This window comes from Muntiacus reevesi, chromosome 18 (genome assembly GCF_963930625.1).
Source record: "Muntiacus reevesi chromosome 18, mMunRee1.1, whole genome shotgun sequence".
Classification (NCBI taxonomy): Eukaryota; Metazoa; Chordata; class Mammalia; order Artiodactyla; family Cervidae; genus Muntiacus; species Muntiacus reevesi.
Genome location: NC_089266.1, coordinates 49,563,871 through 49,579,091, shown reverse-complemented (window position 1 = coordinate 49,579,091; position 15,221 = coordinate 49,563,871). Strand labels below are relative to the sequence as shown.

At 37.1% G+C, this 15,221-nt stretch overlaps 1 protein-coding gene across 6 annotated transcripts in view; it reads right to left on the bottom strand.

Annotated features, from left to right (window-relative positions):
• BCAS3 (BCAS3 microtubule associated cell migration factor) overlaps nucleotides 1-15,221 on the bottom strand; it is a 576,922-nt gene that overhangs the window by 331,744 nt on the left and 229,957 nt on the right. For all 6 annotated transcript variants that reach the window (XM_065910780.1, XM_065910783.1, XM_065910782.1 and 3 more), the window contains exon 16: nucleotides 5,181-5,331. In XM_065910780.1, coding sequence (XP_065766852.1) covers nucleotides 5,181-5,331 — 151 coding nt within the window. The remainder of the gene's footprint in view (nucleotides 1-5,180; nucleotides 5,332-15,221) is intronic.

Genomic DNA, 15,221 nt, shown 5'->3' with positions numbered 1-15,221 from the left:
TGAGGCTTAGAAAATACATAATAGAACACCTGGTGGAAACTCATACACTGTAAGGCTGACAGGTTATAATCCATACATACAAATACACCTCGGATGAAGAAATTCATGTAGACACACTGGAAATGGCAGAACCAAGGTAAGACGGAGCTTCAGACTCCAAAGATGATATTCTTCCACTATATTCCCTAGCCTACTTATCCAGTCAGGCCCAAGGATCCTAATACCTAGCTCAAACTGTTCAGAAAAAAATGAATACACACAAACATGGTGGAGGGAGGAAGGAGCAGGAAGTTGCTCGATTTAAGAAGAAGAAAACCAGTGAAAGACAACAAATCGTATCAGGTTACTTCACTAAACACGTCAGCTAGTGAAGGGCAAGGAAGTAACTTCATTCCCAATTTCTATATATATATTTTTTCTTTCCTCAAATACATGACAAAAATCAAAATTCAAAAAGAAAAACAATAGTGGTCTTCATCAATTTCAACAGGACTTTGTTGAGCACCACGCCTTTTCAAAGGCTACAAATGCATGCTCAGTAGGAGTATCGTTGACATGGTTGGTCTTTGCTGCCTCGATAAAATAGGCTTGCTTCCTACACTGGCTGTATCCTGTTTCTGTATTGATTACATAACATTTCTGCATGTTCTAATATGTAAACATTCTTTAAGCCTAGTGGTTTTTTTTTCTTAGTTCTACCACTTTATTGCTACCAACCCATCTCCCTCCACCCTCGTGCACACATGCTCAGTCATGTAACCCCATGGACTGCAGCCCACCAGGCTCCTCTGTCCATGGACTTTTTCAGACAAGAATACTGGAGTGGGTTGCCATTTCCTTCTCCACCAATTTCTATATTTTTTATTCCCATGAAATTACTAAGACCACTTAAAAAAATTTATTTGTGTATTTATTTGGCTGTGCCGGGTCTTAGGTGAGGTATCTGAGATCTTCAATCTTGGTTGCAGAACGCGGGATCTTTAGTTGTGGCTTGTGAACTCTTGGTTGCAGCATGTGGGATCTAGTTCCCTGACTAGGGATCCAACCCGGGGCCCTGCACTGGGAGTGTGGAGTCTTAGCCACTGGACTACCAGGGAAATCTCTCTGACCACTTTTTGAAATGTACTGTTCCCTGCTTGTGCCCCAAAAATGATGTGTGTGTCAATAATTTTAGATTTAATATCTGTAAAATTAAGCATATTGATGAAAAATTATCTAGTAAATTTCTGCATAGGAAGCATTTAAAAAAACCCTTCATCACTTACTTGATTCATTTATTCAGTCAAACATCTATGAGCTATTGCTTCGTAAGTCCCTACTACAAAAATGTCACACTCCAAAACAAGGAGTGATCCCTTGGCACCCACTTTCATTTTTAATAGATGACAACTATGCTGATTTACACATGATAAAAACAGGATGGAGGCCTTTCCATTCCTCCAGTCTTAGACTGGAAGGGATGGGTTTTGTTTGAATGAGTGGCTATTAAACCAAATGATTCCTAGCACATTTTTTGCCTTCATCAGTGTATACCACAGTTGGGCTGAGCACAGCTGTTGCCAAAATAGGCCTTATTTCCTCCCAGTGCTGCTTCAAGGTACAGAACATGAAGGTGTAAATACATCTGTCTTCTGCCATTTGCAGTTCTACTGGCCTTGCGAATGTCTTTGAGTAAGACAGATGGTCCCTGACACTGCACAGGCTTTCAGGGATGTATCTTTCCATAAATAAGAGGGCAGATGTGAAGCGTGGTAAGCACACGTCTATCCCCTGAAGGTTTGGGTTGAGGTTCCCATCTAAACTTAGTTATTTAAATATAGGATCCTAAGTAATTCTTGGAAATCTCTATGCTAGAAATGTATTTTTTAATGTTTATTTTATGTCATTATGGCAAATATCTAGGACATGGAATATATATGTAACTAGATATAATATCAGGTGAATTGGAAGTTAATGCCTATAAATGAGTCAGCGCTGTGTTCTCTTTCTACATAATTCATGTCAAATACTTCTGTAAATTTTATTTTTTAAATGCTAGAAAACTCATTTCATTGAAGCAAGGTTAGAGTAAATTAGGATTTCCACAATGACCTGGAAAATTAAAAGACTATTTGCTCATCACTCTGGTGACCTTAATGTGATAGTCAAAATCCTCAGGAAACACAATAAAACTTGATGGAAATAATGCAAGTGTGCTAAATGCAGCTTAAGAACTGGTCACAGTAAAAAAAAAAAATTTAAATAAAAATGAAATGGCTATAATCTTGAAATCTAATGGGAGAAATAGAATGATTCAAATCATTAGATGAGCTTTGGGATTTGCTTCAAATCTCAGCATATGTCAAAAATGGAAATTCAAGGAATACCTTACTCTCCCAAAACAAGTACTACTTTTGGTTAGTCAAAATACATGTAGTCAATGAAATTGCTAAGTGTTGAGATAGCAAACCCACAAACTACATTCTGAAAATTCTATGACCAAATAGTATTATAAGAATTATATAGACAAGGACAGGGAAGCCTAGCATGCTGCAGTCCATGGGGTCGCAAAGAGTCGGACACAACTTGAAGACTGAACAACAGCAAAGAATTATAAGTAACATCACAATAGTAATTTCTGAATATAGTCAACAAACCCTGCAGAAAATGGTTTAAGAGTATTAGGTCTTATAATCTAGCAGTAACCAGCATAAGTTATGAATACTATCATCAAAGTGGTTTTTTTGTTCCTGTAATCTGTGTTAACAGAAAGAGAAAAAAAGAATAGTAGGAGGGGACGGAAAAAAAAGAGAGTGGATGGGGTAATTTACGGAGCACTAAAGCTCTGCCACAAGTAAAGAATTTATTACAGACAACAGACATATAGAAGAAAAAAAACTATTAAAATGAGTTTTTGGTGAATGTATATGTATGTGCGTGAGTGTATATGGAGTGAGAAAAGATAAATAAGGCAATTCCATTAAACTGTTAACATTTGGAAAATCTGGGCATGCAGCAATTCCCTTTTTTATTAAATTAATTAATTTATTTTAATTGGAGGGTAATTCCTTTACAATATTGTGGTGGTTTTTGCCATACATCGACATGAATCATCCACGGGTGCATATGTGACCCTCCAACCTGAACTCCCCTCCCACATCCATCCCCAGGAATTCCTTTTACTGGTCTAATAACATTTTTTTTTCCAGTAAGTCTAAATGAATCTCTATCAAAATTTTGGAAATTAAAATCCAAGTACTCATTGTGAGACAAATATTAATTTTTCTCTCTAAACACTACATGCTAAAAAGAATTTTAAAATTTGGCAAAAATAAAAGGGTTTAAGAACTGAGATAAAAACCCACCAAAAAATGATACATGTATCGTAAACTAATATTAATTTCAAAGCACACAATTAAAATTCCTATCACTTAATTCATTAATAAATAATTATTAAATTATCTAGGATACAAGGAACATAATACACATGCTCTAAAAAATCTAGGAACTGTGACCAAGTTTTTAAAAAGAAAAGGAAATATAAAAGTTATCTAAGTTCACACAGTATGGTAGCTTAGGAAGAGGCTAGATGATTAATAGTTTCTACCCATCTACGGACAGACAGAAAGAATAGCAAGAGAGAGAGTAAAAGAGGTGTGATGTGAGAGAGAGTAAAAGAGGTGTGATGGAGTTTATCTTTTTGTCATGGAAAGTTTCAAAGATCTGCAAAAGTAAACTCACTTTCTAAGAGAGTGTTAGTCACTTAGTCATAACCAACTCTATGAGACCCAACAGACTATAGTTCACCAGGTTTCTCTGTCCATAGAATTCTCCAGGCAAGAATACTGGTGTGGGTAGCTATTCCCTTTTCCCGGGGATCTTCCTGACCCAGGGATCAAACTTGGGTCTCCTATACTGCAGGTGGATTCTTTACCATCTCAGCCACCAAGGAAGATCCCAGAAAACTCACTTTCTAATCCTCCCCACAAAATACTTTGAATTAGATTCTAACATCACACAATTTCAGGCACAGAACTTCAGTCACTATCTTAGAAATAAAATTAAAATCATAAGGAACAATTTTGAGTGTTCTTTCACTTATATTCAGGAAAGACAGACCAAAAAAAGTACAATTATGTACTGACATCTGTGAATGAAAAAATACTAAGATTATGATTCAAGATTGAGTTCCATTTTTATTTGAAACATGTCAGGATGGCTGAGTGGTCTAAGGCGCCAGACTCAAGTTTCTACTTCCGATTTTTATTTGATTCTATATCCCAGAAATGTATCATTATCCAAAGAAAAAAGCCAGCTACCTGTAAATATAAGTTCATAACCCTTTTACTATTCATAGCCACTCTTATTTATTTTAAAATAAAGAAACTAAAAGAGGAAAGGGAAGTAAAAATTCTACTTAAACTACTACCGAAGGGTTAAAAAGCTGAAATCAATTTTTAAAAACACAGTCAAATGATTTGTATCACAAGATGTCAGATTTTGGAGTGAGGTTTGCTGTTTCCCAGCTTCTTTTTTTTCCCCCCTTAATACAACACAACCTTAATTTCTACATTCAAAATAGGATCACTTTATAGGAAAACACCACTCCACTAGACCGAGGGTCAATTTCAGTGTCATAGTGAAATCTGGAGCTCAAAGGCCTGGTCCCTGAGAATAAGTATTTCTTCTTACAAAAGTATCTCATGTCAGCACTTTACCACCTAGCACAACAATAATGACAGATCATTATATGTAAATGGTACCTCAATATAGAAGTTTTTTCAAAGTACCAGAAGCATGGTAGTCATATTAAGTTCTCTCTCCCTCGTCAAAATTTGGGGGCCATTATAAATCCAGATCATGTCCACAAAAATCAAGAAAATGAAACTGTACTACTTTCGGACAAAGCCACAAGGCAGGAACTACAAGATTGAGTAGATGGATCTGGTTTTCATTAGCCAATACTAGTTTTCACAACTTGTCACTGCTTTGTTTTTTTCTATGACTATGTATGTGCATGCTTGTGCATGAACATGTTTGGGCATGTTCTATACTTTGTACTTAATCAGCTGCCATTAAGTCTCATGTGGGCTGGGAATGAAGAACATAATCAAAACCACCCAAAGAAAAAGTATGCTTTATTTTTATGTGTTTAATCCTCTAAAATAGCTATTAAAAAAGTATCAAGCCTGAGGCCTTACCCTGTTCGTTTGGTGATGGTACCAAGTGTCATTGGCTGTTTGATTTGGGCGAGAGGCATCAACACCATCAGGCTGGGGAGAGGAGAGAGGCGAGGGTTGCCGGGGTTGTTGTTGGCAAAATTATTGTAGGAGTCTTGGCTGTTGAGCTTCCCTATAAAGAGAAAAAAGAAAAGAAAAGCATCACCAAGAGAAATGTCCTTCTCTGACAGGATTTGCACTGGCTCCACTAATCTTTTAAGAAAGTTATCAAAGGCAGACAAGCTTCTAAAAGAATCAAGACTCTATAGAAGGGGGGAAGAAAAACAAAGGACTCTGGTAATACCAAACAAGACTTGACTATGAACAGAGACTTTAGTCTTTGAGGATGGAGGCTTGAAGGATACAGAATTGGATAGATGTTAAATGGTTATACAAATAATTGGTATAAAACTGAATTTTATGGTGCTACAAAGAAATAGAGGATAATAAGAGAAAAAAAAAAATGAAAAGGTCTAAATTAGTCTAAAGGAAGCTTGGAACATTTTCTTAAACAAGCTTGGGAGTAAGAAGAGAATATCCAGCCATGGCAACCTATAAAGCCTCAGAGGGCAGAAGAAACATGAGTCACAAGGATGTATATTCACAGAGAACAGCATGAGAGACACAGGATGAAACTGACCAAAATCAACAGGCGAAAATATTGCCTTCCTCCCAAAACGTACCACTATGCACCATAAAATTAAAAATCATGACTCAACCCTTTATTTTATGACAGCATTAATATAAAAAAATAAGAAGAATTATGGCTCATTAACAACCAGGAAAAACAAACTGAAGTAAATCTGATCTGCATAGAGAAAAATTAGTCTCATCTCACAAATAAGCAAAATTCCTCTCAGGTACTTACTTTTTCTCCCATTCCGTAGCTCTGTATTTTCCAGAATGTTCTATAAATGAAGTATGTACTGTACTGAGTCTTACTTCTTTCACTTAGCAGTAAGCATCTGAGATTCAACCACATTTTCCTACAGGTATCAATTCTTTTCTTTTTATTCCCGAATATAATCTCATTGTATGGAAGTACTACAGTTTGTTTACCCAGTCATTGGCAAAAGGACATTTGTTTCCAGCTTTTGGTTATTACAAATAAAGCTGTCATAAACATTTCTGCACAAGTTTTTGTATGAATGTAAATTTTTTTACCGTCAAAAGAGAAAAGGAAAGATACACCAATTTGAATGCAGAGTTCCAAACAACAGCAAGAAGAGATAAGAAAGCCTTCCTCACTGATCAATGCAAAGAAATAGAGGAAAACAATAGAATGCAAAAGACTAGAGATCTCTTCAAGAATTAGAGATACCAAGGGAACATTTCATGCAAAGATGGGTTCAATAAAGGACAGAAATGGTATGGACCTAACAGAAGCAGAAGATATTAAGAAGAGGTGGCAAGAATACACAGAAGAACTGTACAAAAAAGATCTTCATGACCCAGATAATCACAATGGTGCGATCACTCACCGATAGCAAGACATCCTAGAATGTGAAGTTAAGTGGGCCTTAGGAAGCATCACTACAAACAAAGCTAGTGAAAGTGATGAAATTCCAGTTAAGCTATTTCAAATCCTAAAAGATGATGCTGTGAAAGTGCTGCACTCAATATGCCAGCAAATTTGGAAAACTCAGCATTGGCCACAGGACTGGAAAAGGTTAGTTTTCATTCCAATCCCAAAGAAAGGCAATGCCAAAGAATGCTCAAACTATCACACAATTGCACTCATCTCACACACTAGTAACGTAAATCTCAAAATTCTCCAAGCCAGGCTTTAACAACACGTGAAGCATGAACTTCCAGATGTTCAAGTTGGTTTTAGAAAAGGCAGAGGAACCAGATATCAAATTGCCAACATCCGCTGGATCATCAAAAAAGCAAAAGAGTTCCAGAAAAACATCTATTTCTGCTTTATTGACTACGCCAAAGCCTTTGACTACGTGGGTCACAATAAACTGTGGGAAATTCTGAAAGAGATGGGAATACCAGACCACCTGACCTGCCTCTTGAGAAACCTGTATGCAGGTCAGGAAGCAACAGTTAGACCTGGACGTGGAACAACAGACTGGTTCTAAATAGGAAAAGGAGAATGTCAAGGCTGTATATTGTCACCCTGCTTATTTAATTTATAGGCAGAGTACATGATAAGAAATGCTTGGCTGGATGAAGCACAAGCTGGAATCAAGACTGCCGGGAGAAACATCAATAACCTCAGACATGCAGATGACACCACCCTTATGGCAGAAAGTGAAGAACTAAAGAGCCTCTTGATGAAAGTGAAAGAGGAGAGCGAAAAAGTTGGCTTAAAATTCAACATTCAGAAAATTAAGAGAATGGCATCCAGTCCCATCACTTCATGGCAAACAGATGGAGAAACAGTGGAAACTCTGGCAGACTTTATTTTGGGGGGCTCCAAAATCACTACAGATGGTGACTGCAGCCATGAAATAAAAAGACGCTTACTCCTTGGAAGAAAAGTTATGACCAACCTAGACAGCATATAAAAAAGCAGAGACATTACTTTGCCAACAAAGGTCCGTCTAGTCAAGGCTATGGTTTTTCCAGTAGTGAGAGTTAGACTATAAAGAAAGCTGAGCGCCGAAGAACTGATCCTTTTGAACTGTGGTGTTGGAGAAGACTCTTGAGAGTCCCTTGGACTGCAAGAAGCTCAAACCAGTCAATATTAAAGGAAATCAGTCCTGAATGTTCATGGGAAGGACTGATGTTGAAGCTGAAACTCCAATTCTTTGGCCACCTGATGCGAAGAGTTCACTCATTTGAAAAGACCTTGATGCTGGGAAAGATTGAAGGCGAGAGGAGAAGGGGACAACAGAGGATGAGATGGCTGGATGGCATCACCGACTCAATGGGCAGGAGTTTGAGTAAACTCTGGGAGTTGGTGATGGACAGGGAGGCCTGGCGTGCTGCGATTCATGGGGTCGCAAAAAGTCGGACATGACTGAGCGACTGAAGTTTTTTAAAATATATATCTAGGAATGGAGTTGCTGATCATAGAACATGAATGTTTGCATGGAGATAATAACTGTATGTTTAAGGTTATGAGAAAATGCCAAACAGTTTGACAAAGGAGATGACCCATTTCACATTCCCACCAGCAAATATGACACTTCCAGTTCTTCTGTATCCACAGTAGAATTTGGTGTTGTCACTCATTTTGATTTCAGCTATTCTGGCCAAATATGCTTAGGTTGCTGCTGTTGTGGTTCATGAACTTATTTGTCATCCATTTATTTTCTTTGGTAAAATACCTATGTAAAGCTCTTGCCAATTTTAAGAACTGGGTTAGTATTTTTGCTGAAATATAATTCATACACATAAGATTCATCCTTTTGAAGTACACAGTTCTATGGTGTTTGGTATGTTCTACAGAATGATCCTAGGATCGCTATCTAATTTCAGAACATTTTCATTACCCAAAAAGAAAGTGCATACCTTTAGCAGTCACTCTTTTTCCCTATCCATCAGCTTTTGACATAGGAATCTGTCCAGTTTCTATGTATTTGTCTACTCTGGATAGTTCATATAAAGGGAACCATACAGTGTGGTCTTTTGTGAGTGCTTTTTTCACTTCTGTTTCCAAAGTTTATCCACGTTGTACCATGTGTCCACAGTTCATTCCCTCTAATGGCTGAATAATATTGCCCTGTATGGATATACCACATTTATACGAGCTGATGAATATTTGGGTTGTTCTAACAGGATACTATGAATAACGCTTCTATGAACATTAGTACATGGGTATATTTATGTGGACTTGGGCTTTCAATTTTCTTGGGTACTTATGACTAGGAGTGGGACAGTTAGGTCTACATTGAACCTTTTGAGGAACTGATAAACTAAAGCTACACCAGTGTATGAGGGCCCCAAATTTTCAACCACCTCAACACCACTTGTTATAGTCTATCATTTTTATTTTATCCATCCTAGTGGGTAAGAGGTATCTCATTGTAGTTTTGATTTGCATTTTTTAAATATCTTTTTCATGTGCATTTTAGTTAATTTATATACCTTCTTGGAGAAAGGTCTATTCAAAACACTTGCCCAAAATTGAGTTGTCTTTTTATCGTTCAGTCGTAAGTAAGAGTTAAGCATATTCTCAGAATGTAAATCCCTTAGCAAAAACATGATTTATAAATATTTTCTCCCTTTCCTATGTCATCTTTTCGCTTTCTTCATGGTATGCTTTGAAACATAGAAGTTCTTAACTTTGATGAAGTGTAATTTATCTATATTTTCTTTAGTTGCTTATACTTTTGTTGTCATACCAAAACAAACACTACCCAGTCCAAATATACAAAGATTTATAGCTATGTTTTCTGCAAAGAGTTTTATATTTTTAGCTCTAACATTTAGGTCTCTGACTAATTTTGAATTAATTTTTATAAATCATGTGAGGTAGGGGTTCAACTTCACTTCTTTTGAATGCTGAATATCCACTTGTTCCAGCATCACTTATTGAAAAGATATTCTTTCCCAACCCAGAGGATTATCCTGGCACCCTTGCTGAAAATCAAATGACTATAAAAATGAAAGAAACTATTTATGGATCTTATTCTCAAATTTAAGAAGTTCTTTATATATTCTGGATACAAACCTTTTATTAGATACGATTTTCAAGTATTTTCTTACCCTGTTCTGACTTGTCTTTTTGTTCTCTTACAGATCTTTTAGCAAGCAGAATTTTTTTTAAATAAATTCCAATTCATGAATTTGTTTTGTACATTCTTATTATAGAAATTCAACCTAAAAACGTTTTAATTTTTATATTTTACTCTTACAAAAATATAATGGGACTTCCCTGGAGGCTCAGTGGAAAGAATCTGCCTGCCAATGCAGGAGACACAGGTTTGATCCCTGATCCGGGAGGATCACACATACCACAGAGCAATTAAGTCCCACGTGTCACAACTATTGATCATGTGCTCTGGAGCCCGCCTGGCACAAGCCTGCACGGCTAGAGCCCGTGCTCCACAAGAAGAGCAGCCACTTTGGAAACCCATTTGGGTTTTCACGATGGAAACCCACGTGCTGCAACTGGAGAGCAGCCCCCACTTGGCACAACTAGAGGAAAGCCCATGCAGCAGCAGAGACCCACCACAGCCAAAAAGAAATAACTTAAAGAAACATATGTATTTCTTTATGATCCATAGTATTTATATTATATGATATAGCTAACTTTATTGTAAGGTAGAAAATATGATTTTTTAAACAGAATAATGAAACAAATGAAAGGAAATGAAACAAAATCTCTGAAGTTTAACTGACATTTACTACAACCTTACAAATATGCATTTCGATTTCTTTTGTTTGTTTCTTTAACCAGCATCCTCAAAATAGTACCGGCAATGTCTATTACGTCAATACTGAGATACTTTAAGTCTGAGGCAAGGCGGGATTCATGATCTCTCATTTTTCCATTCAACTGATATCCTGGCCTAAAGACAAATTGAGCAAAATTTTGTTGAGCTGGTATGTTATACCAATGTGTTCTGCGATCTGAAAATAAAAATAAAATAAACATAGTCACCAATAAGAGACGAGAATATCAGAAGGGAACATGCTTCACTGCAGAGCAGAAGCACCCATTTGGGCATTTATTATTTCTATATTATGTGGTGTCACCACCCTGTAAGCCTACTGTTACAAAATTCAAATAAGCTACAAATCTCCCAGAGAGAAGAGTATGAAATGTAAAGGCAGACGTTAGGGAAACATTAGCAACATCCTCTTCAAGATACAAGCCACATGGAATTAGAAAATTTAGATCAGTGTGTTTGTTTTTCTGATTTCTGTGATGCTTTGAAATTCTGCCATATCAGGATGGTTTCTAAAATAGCCATTACATAAATTCTTGCCTAAATACAGACACACAGAACTCAGTGAAGATAATACTTTAACTTTCAAAACTCCAAAAACCCTTGTTCCAAGAAACCTTTTCCCAAGAAAGAATAAGGATTGTGAAGTATCTCTGTCACAGCAAATAACTGTTTTTCACAGGGACTTAAGGTAGGAAAAAATAGTAACATCAGGTTGAGTTGTTTTTGTTTCTAAGACAGTCAGTGGTCTGTTACAAATCTTTGATGGATCATCATATCCAACAAAACTTTCTGCTCCTACCTATATTTTGTCATTATCTGCAAAAATGCCAGCTCACATTTTGATAGAGATTGCACTGACTCTGTTGATCAGTATAGGAAGTATTGCCATCTTAAGCATATTAAGTCTTTCAAGCCCAGAACATGGGATGTCTTCTCATTTATGCAGGTATCCTTTAATTTCTTTGAATACTGTTTGGAGCTGAAATCAGGCTACAACATGAAATACGTCACAAGCTAATGAAATTCAAGGCCTATGTTTAACACACACATTTCACAGCAGCAGTCAAATATTTGTTGAGTGCCTCAGCTGAGATCACACGCTGTGAGGACTGCATTCTTTGTTGCAAAGCTTACAGTCTAATATGCATGAAACAGGAATAATTAAGTGCTAATTGCCTAGTACTAAAGATAAGTACACATGGGATCAATTATTTGGAGAAGATATCACGGAGCAGATGGGACATGACCTAGGCTTTGAAAGATGGATAAAATATGGGTAAGAACAGGAGAGAAGAAATATTCTGAGGATGAAGGATAACATGAAGAGCAGAGACTGTAAAGTGATGCCACAGATGTGAGCAACAGTACGAAATCTCTTAACTAGAGAAGAGAATTACAAAGGAAAGCAATGGGAAGAAAAATATATTTCAGTTTTAGAGGAAATACTTCAATTGAGGTGGAAGTACCTAAATTTAGGTACCTAAATTCTTCAGCAATGGAACAGCATGGATTTTCAGAACACTGAATTTAAGAGATACAATGAGAAGTCTAGAAAAGTGAAGCTTTTCACTGAGAAGCTCCAAATCTTGCAATTTAGTTACCCTTGACTTAAAATCCTTCACTGGCCCACCAGGATAAAAACAACCTCAACGTACATCACACCTATCCTTCTCAGTTTCTGGGACACCCAAGTATTTATGAGTTTTTATTCTTGGTGTCTGTACTCATGATGGAGCCTCTGAAACCCAGTGTATCTGAAAGAGTAAAGTAAGCTGGGTAGATTTTATGTTCGTAAGAATAGGGGCAGTGTCTGACATGTTTTATTATGTGGCAAGTAATTTATTTAAAATAGCTTTAATGAAAGAATAAATGTGTTCAACAATGCCAAGGTTCAGAAAGGCAAACTCACAGAGAAAGCTGCTAACTCTGGTAATCTTCTACTGAAGATTACCTTTTCAAAGAGCTTCCCTGGTAGCTCAGTCGGTAAAGAATCTACCTGCAATGCAGGAGACCTGGGTTTGATCCCTGGGTTGGCAAGATCCCCTGGAGGAGGGCATGGCAACCCTCTCTGCTATTTTTGCCTGGAGAATCCGCATGGACAGAGGAGCCTGTCGGGCCACAGCTCATGAAGTCACAAAGTCGGACATGACTGCGCGACCAAACACAGCATGGCAATCTTCAGTAGGGAAGCTTCACTAAAGAGGCGAAAAATCAGATTTGCTGTTGTTGTTGTTGGAAAGGGATAAACGATGGGTACACTGACAGGAAATGGTCACGGTAACGGATACAGAACACAGACTTAAGGACTCTGAGGCTAAGAAGACATTGACAAGATGAGATAATGTACCAGGCAAAGGACTCATTCAACATTCATTCTTCCAGTTCACACTTTCGGAGCCTTATTGGTATGAGGCCCTGTTCTATGCCTGGCTGAACAAATCCCAGGACTCCTAAAATTCATAACATAATAAGATAGAAAGACTTCAAAGAATTTAAATGGAGTAAGCATGCTATAAGAGACATCCTCAAAATGTCTCGGGAAAAAAAAAGGAAGGAGATATTTTTATTATTGTTGTTTTAAATGGAAAATATTTAAATTTTGAGTAGAGAGGCAGGAACTTGTATCTTCCCATCTTTAGTTTCCAACTAGAAAATAATGGATGAGAGATGTGTGAATAATTAATTCAGGAATTAGTAAAATGAAGGAACTCACATAGACAAAAAATCTCATCAACTCACATGTAATGATTTATACATAAAAATATACCAAATTTTAAAATGAAAGTTCATATTGAATCAAATACACAAAAATAGTATAATGATCCTTTCTTCCCCTTTCAATTGCTCAAAGTCTTTATTTAAAGATGATTCAGTCACTTCCTTGTGTCATGAATTTTCTTGGAAAATGCAACTTGAATCTAACAAACCTCCAGATTTATCCTCCACAAAACCTGAAGACTCCTCCAGAGTAGTATCAGCATCTTAATAATTGTTGACATCTCAACAGATGTTTGCTGAATGAAGGAAGGAAATATATTTTTTCTCATATCCAGGAAGTACAGGAAAATACAACCCTATGACCTATAGAAAAAAAATTAATTTTGGAGAGGACCCAAAGTACTTCAGAAGAGAGCGAGGTGCTGGAATCTACGGCTTTCACTACTCGTCTGAGTCTCAGGTTGACTCGACCAGAAGCATAGATTTGGTAACTTTAAGAATAGCTCTTCAGCCACTCCCTGATAGTTACATCAAGCCTAAATTTCCGAGCCAGGATTTTTCATTAAGCCTGAGGCTTCTTACTACAATGAGGTTCAGCAGAAGAAACTCATAGTATCCTAACCCTTGGACGTAGCTTAAGTGTGTCCCTCCATCCAACGCTTCAGTTTCCCTTTGGACAGAGAGGGAGAGCGGTGCCCCTTGCTTTATTTCACCTTCTGAGCACACATACGATAGTAACCATAACATTTTAAATGCCTGAGATCAGTGAAGAGTCACTATGTCAATTCTAAATGTCACCTTCACCAACCATTCTTTACTATACTTTACTATGTATAATGAAAATAGTAGAGGTTGTTTAACTGCAGCTTTAGTAGTGGGCTTCATAAAACCTTAAAATACATATAATATTTCACACACCATTCTACTTACAAACCCCAGCTGGGATAAGACCTGTAAGTGACAAATGCCATGAGAATGGATATTCTCACAGTATTTCTGGCACATCCAAACAGAGGAAGTCCCAAAAATCTCATGAGAAAATAAGCTCTTCTAAAACTCTCATCCCAGTTTTTTGGGCTTACTCTATATAGATAAACTTCCATAAGCCTTCAGGCTTTTGGGTCTTTAACCAAATCCACCAGAGCTTTGATCCTTTAGAGGTTTACCAGTCCCCAAGATAGACGGCGTTCTCTTGGGGGAAAAAAAAAATCCCAAGTTCCAATAAAGTGGTTTTCTCAAAGCAGGAATTCTACTTGTGAACAGAAAATCATTTAAAAATCAGAAGGTTCAAAACATCCTTTGATGTTTAAAGCAATGATATTCTGTTTTCAGTTGTTTATTTGTTTATGGTTATTATTGTTTTTAACATTACAAAGTCCTAAGCCAGAACAGTTCACATTGGGGTTTCACTACTGACTTTCTGTATATTCTTGTACAAGTTGGTGTTTTTGAAAAAGGAATTATGAAAACAACCTTGTGGGCTTTTTTCTTCCTCCCATTCTGCCTTCTGGATGAAGATACCTGCAAGTACTTTGGGAAAGGAACTCTCAGGCTCCTCATGAATACACAGCACCACCGTCCGTGTGTGAGGTGGACAAGGTGTGATCTCTGTTTACTAAAAAATGCTGCTAACTTCAAAATGCCACCTTATCGTGTGTGCATGGTCCCAAAACATGTTTTCCCACACACTCTACACTGTAAAATCACAGGGGGAAAATGGATGAAGTTGAGGATAAAAGTAAAGACAGAAAATAACAATGGTCTTTGTTGCTGCACTGGAGCGGCTGCCTGTCAGGTCAGCTTTGCGGAGGTATATTCCCAAACCAGTCATCATTAACGGACTCGTTTCCACAGGAAAAAAAAAAAAAAGACAGAGTCTGAAAACTCCGGACAAAAGAAATCCCTGCAGACAAAGTAAAAACAAATTAAAAGGCCCATTATAAAACACAGATGC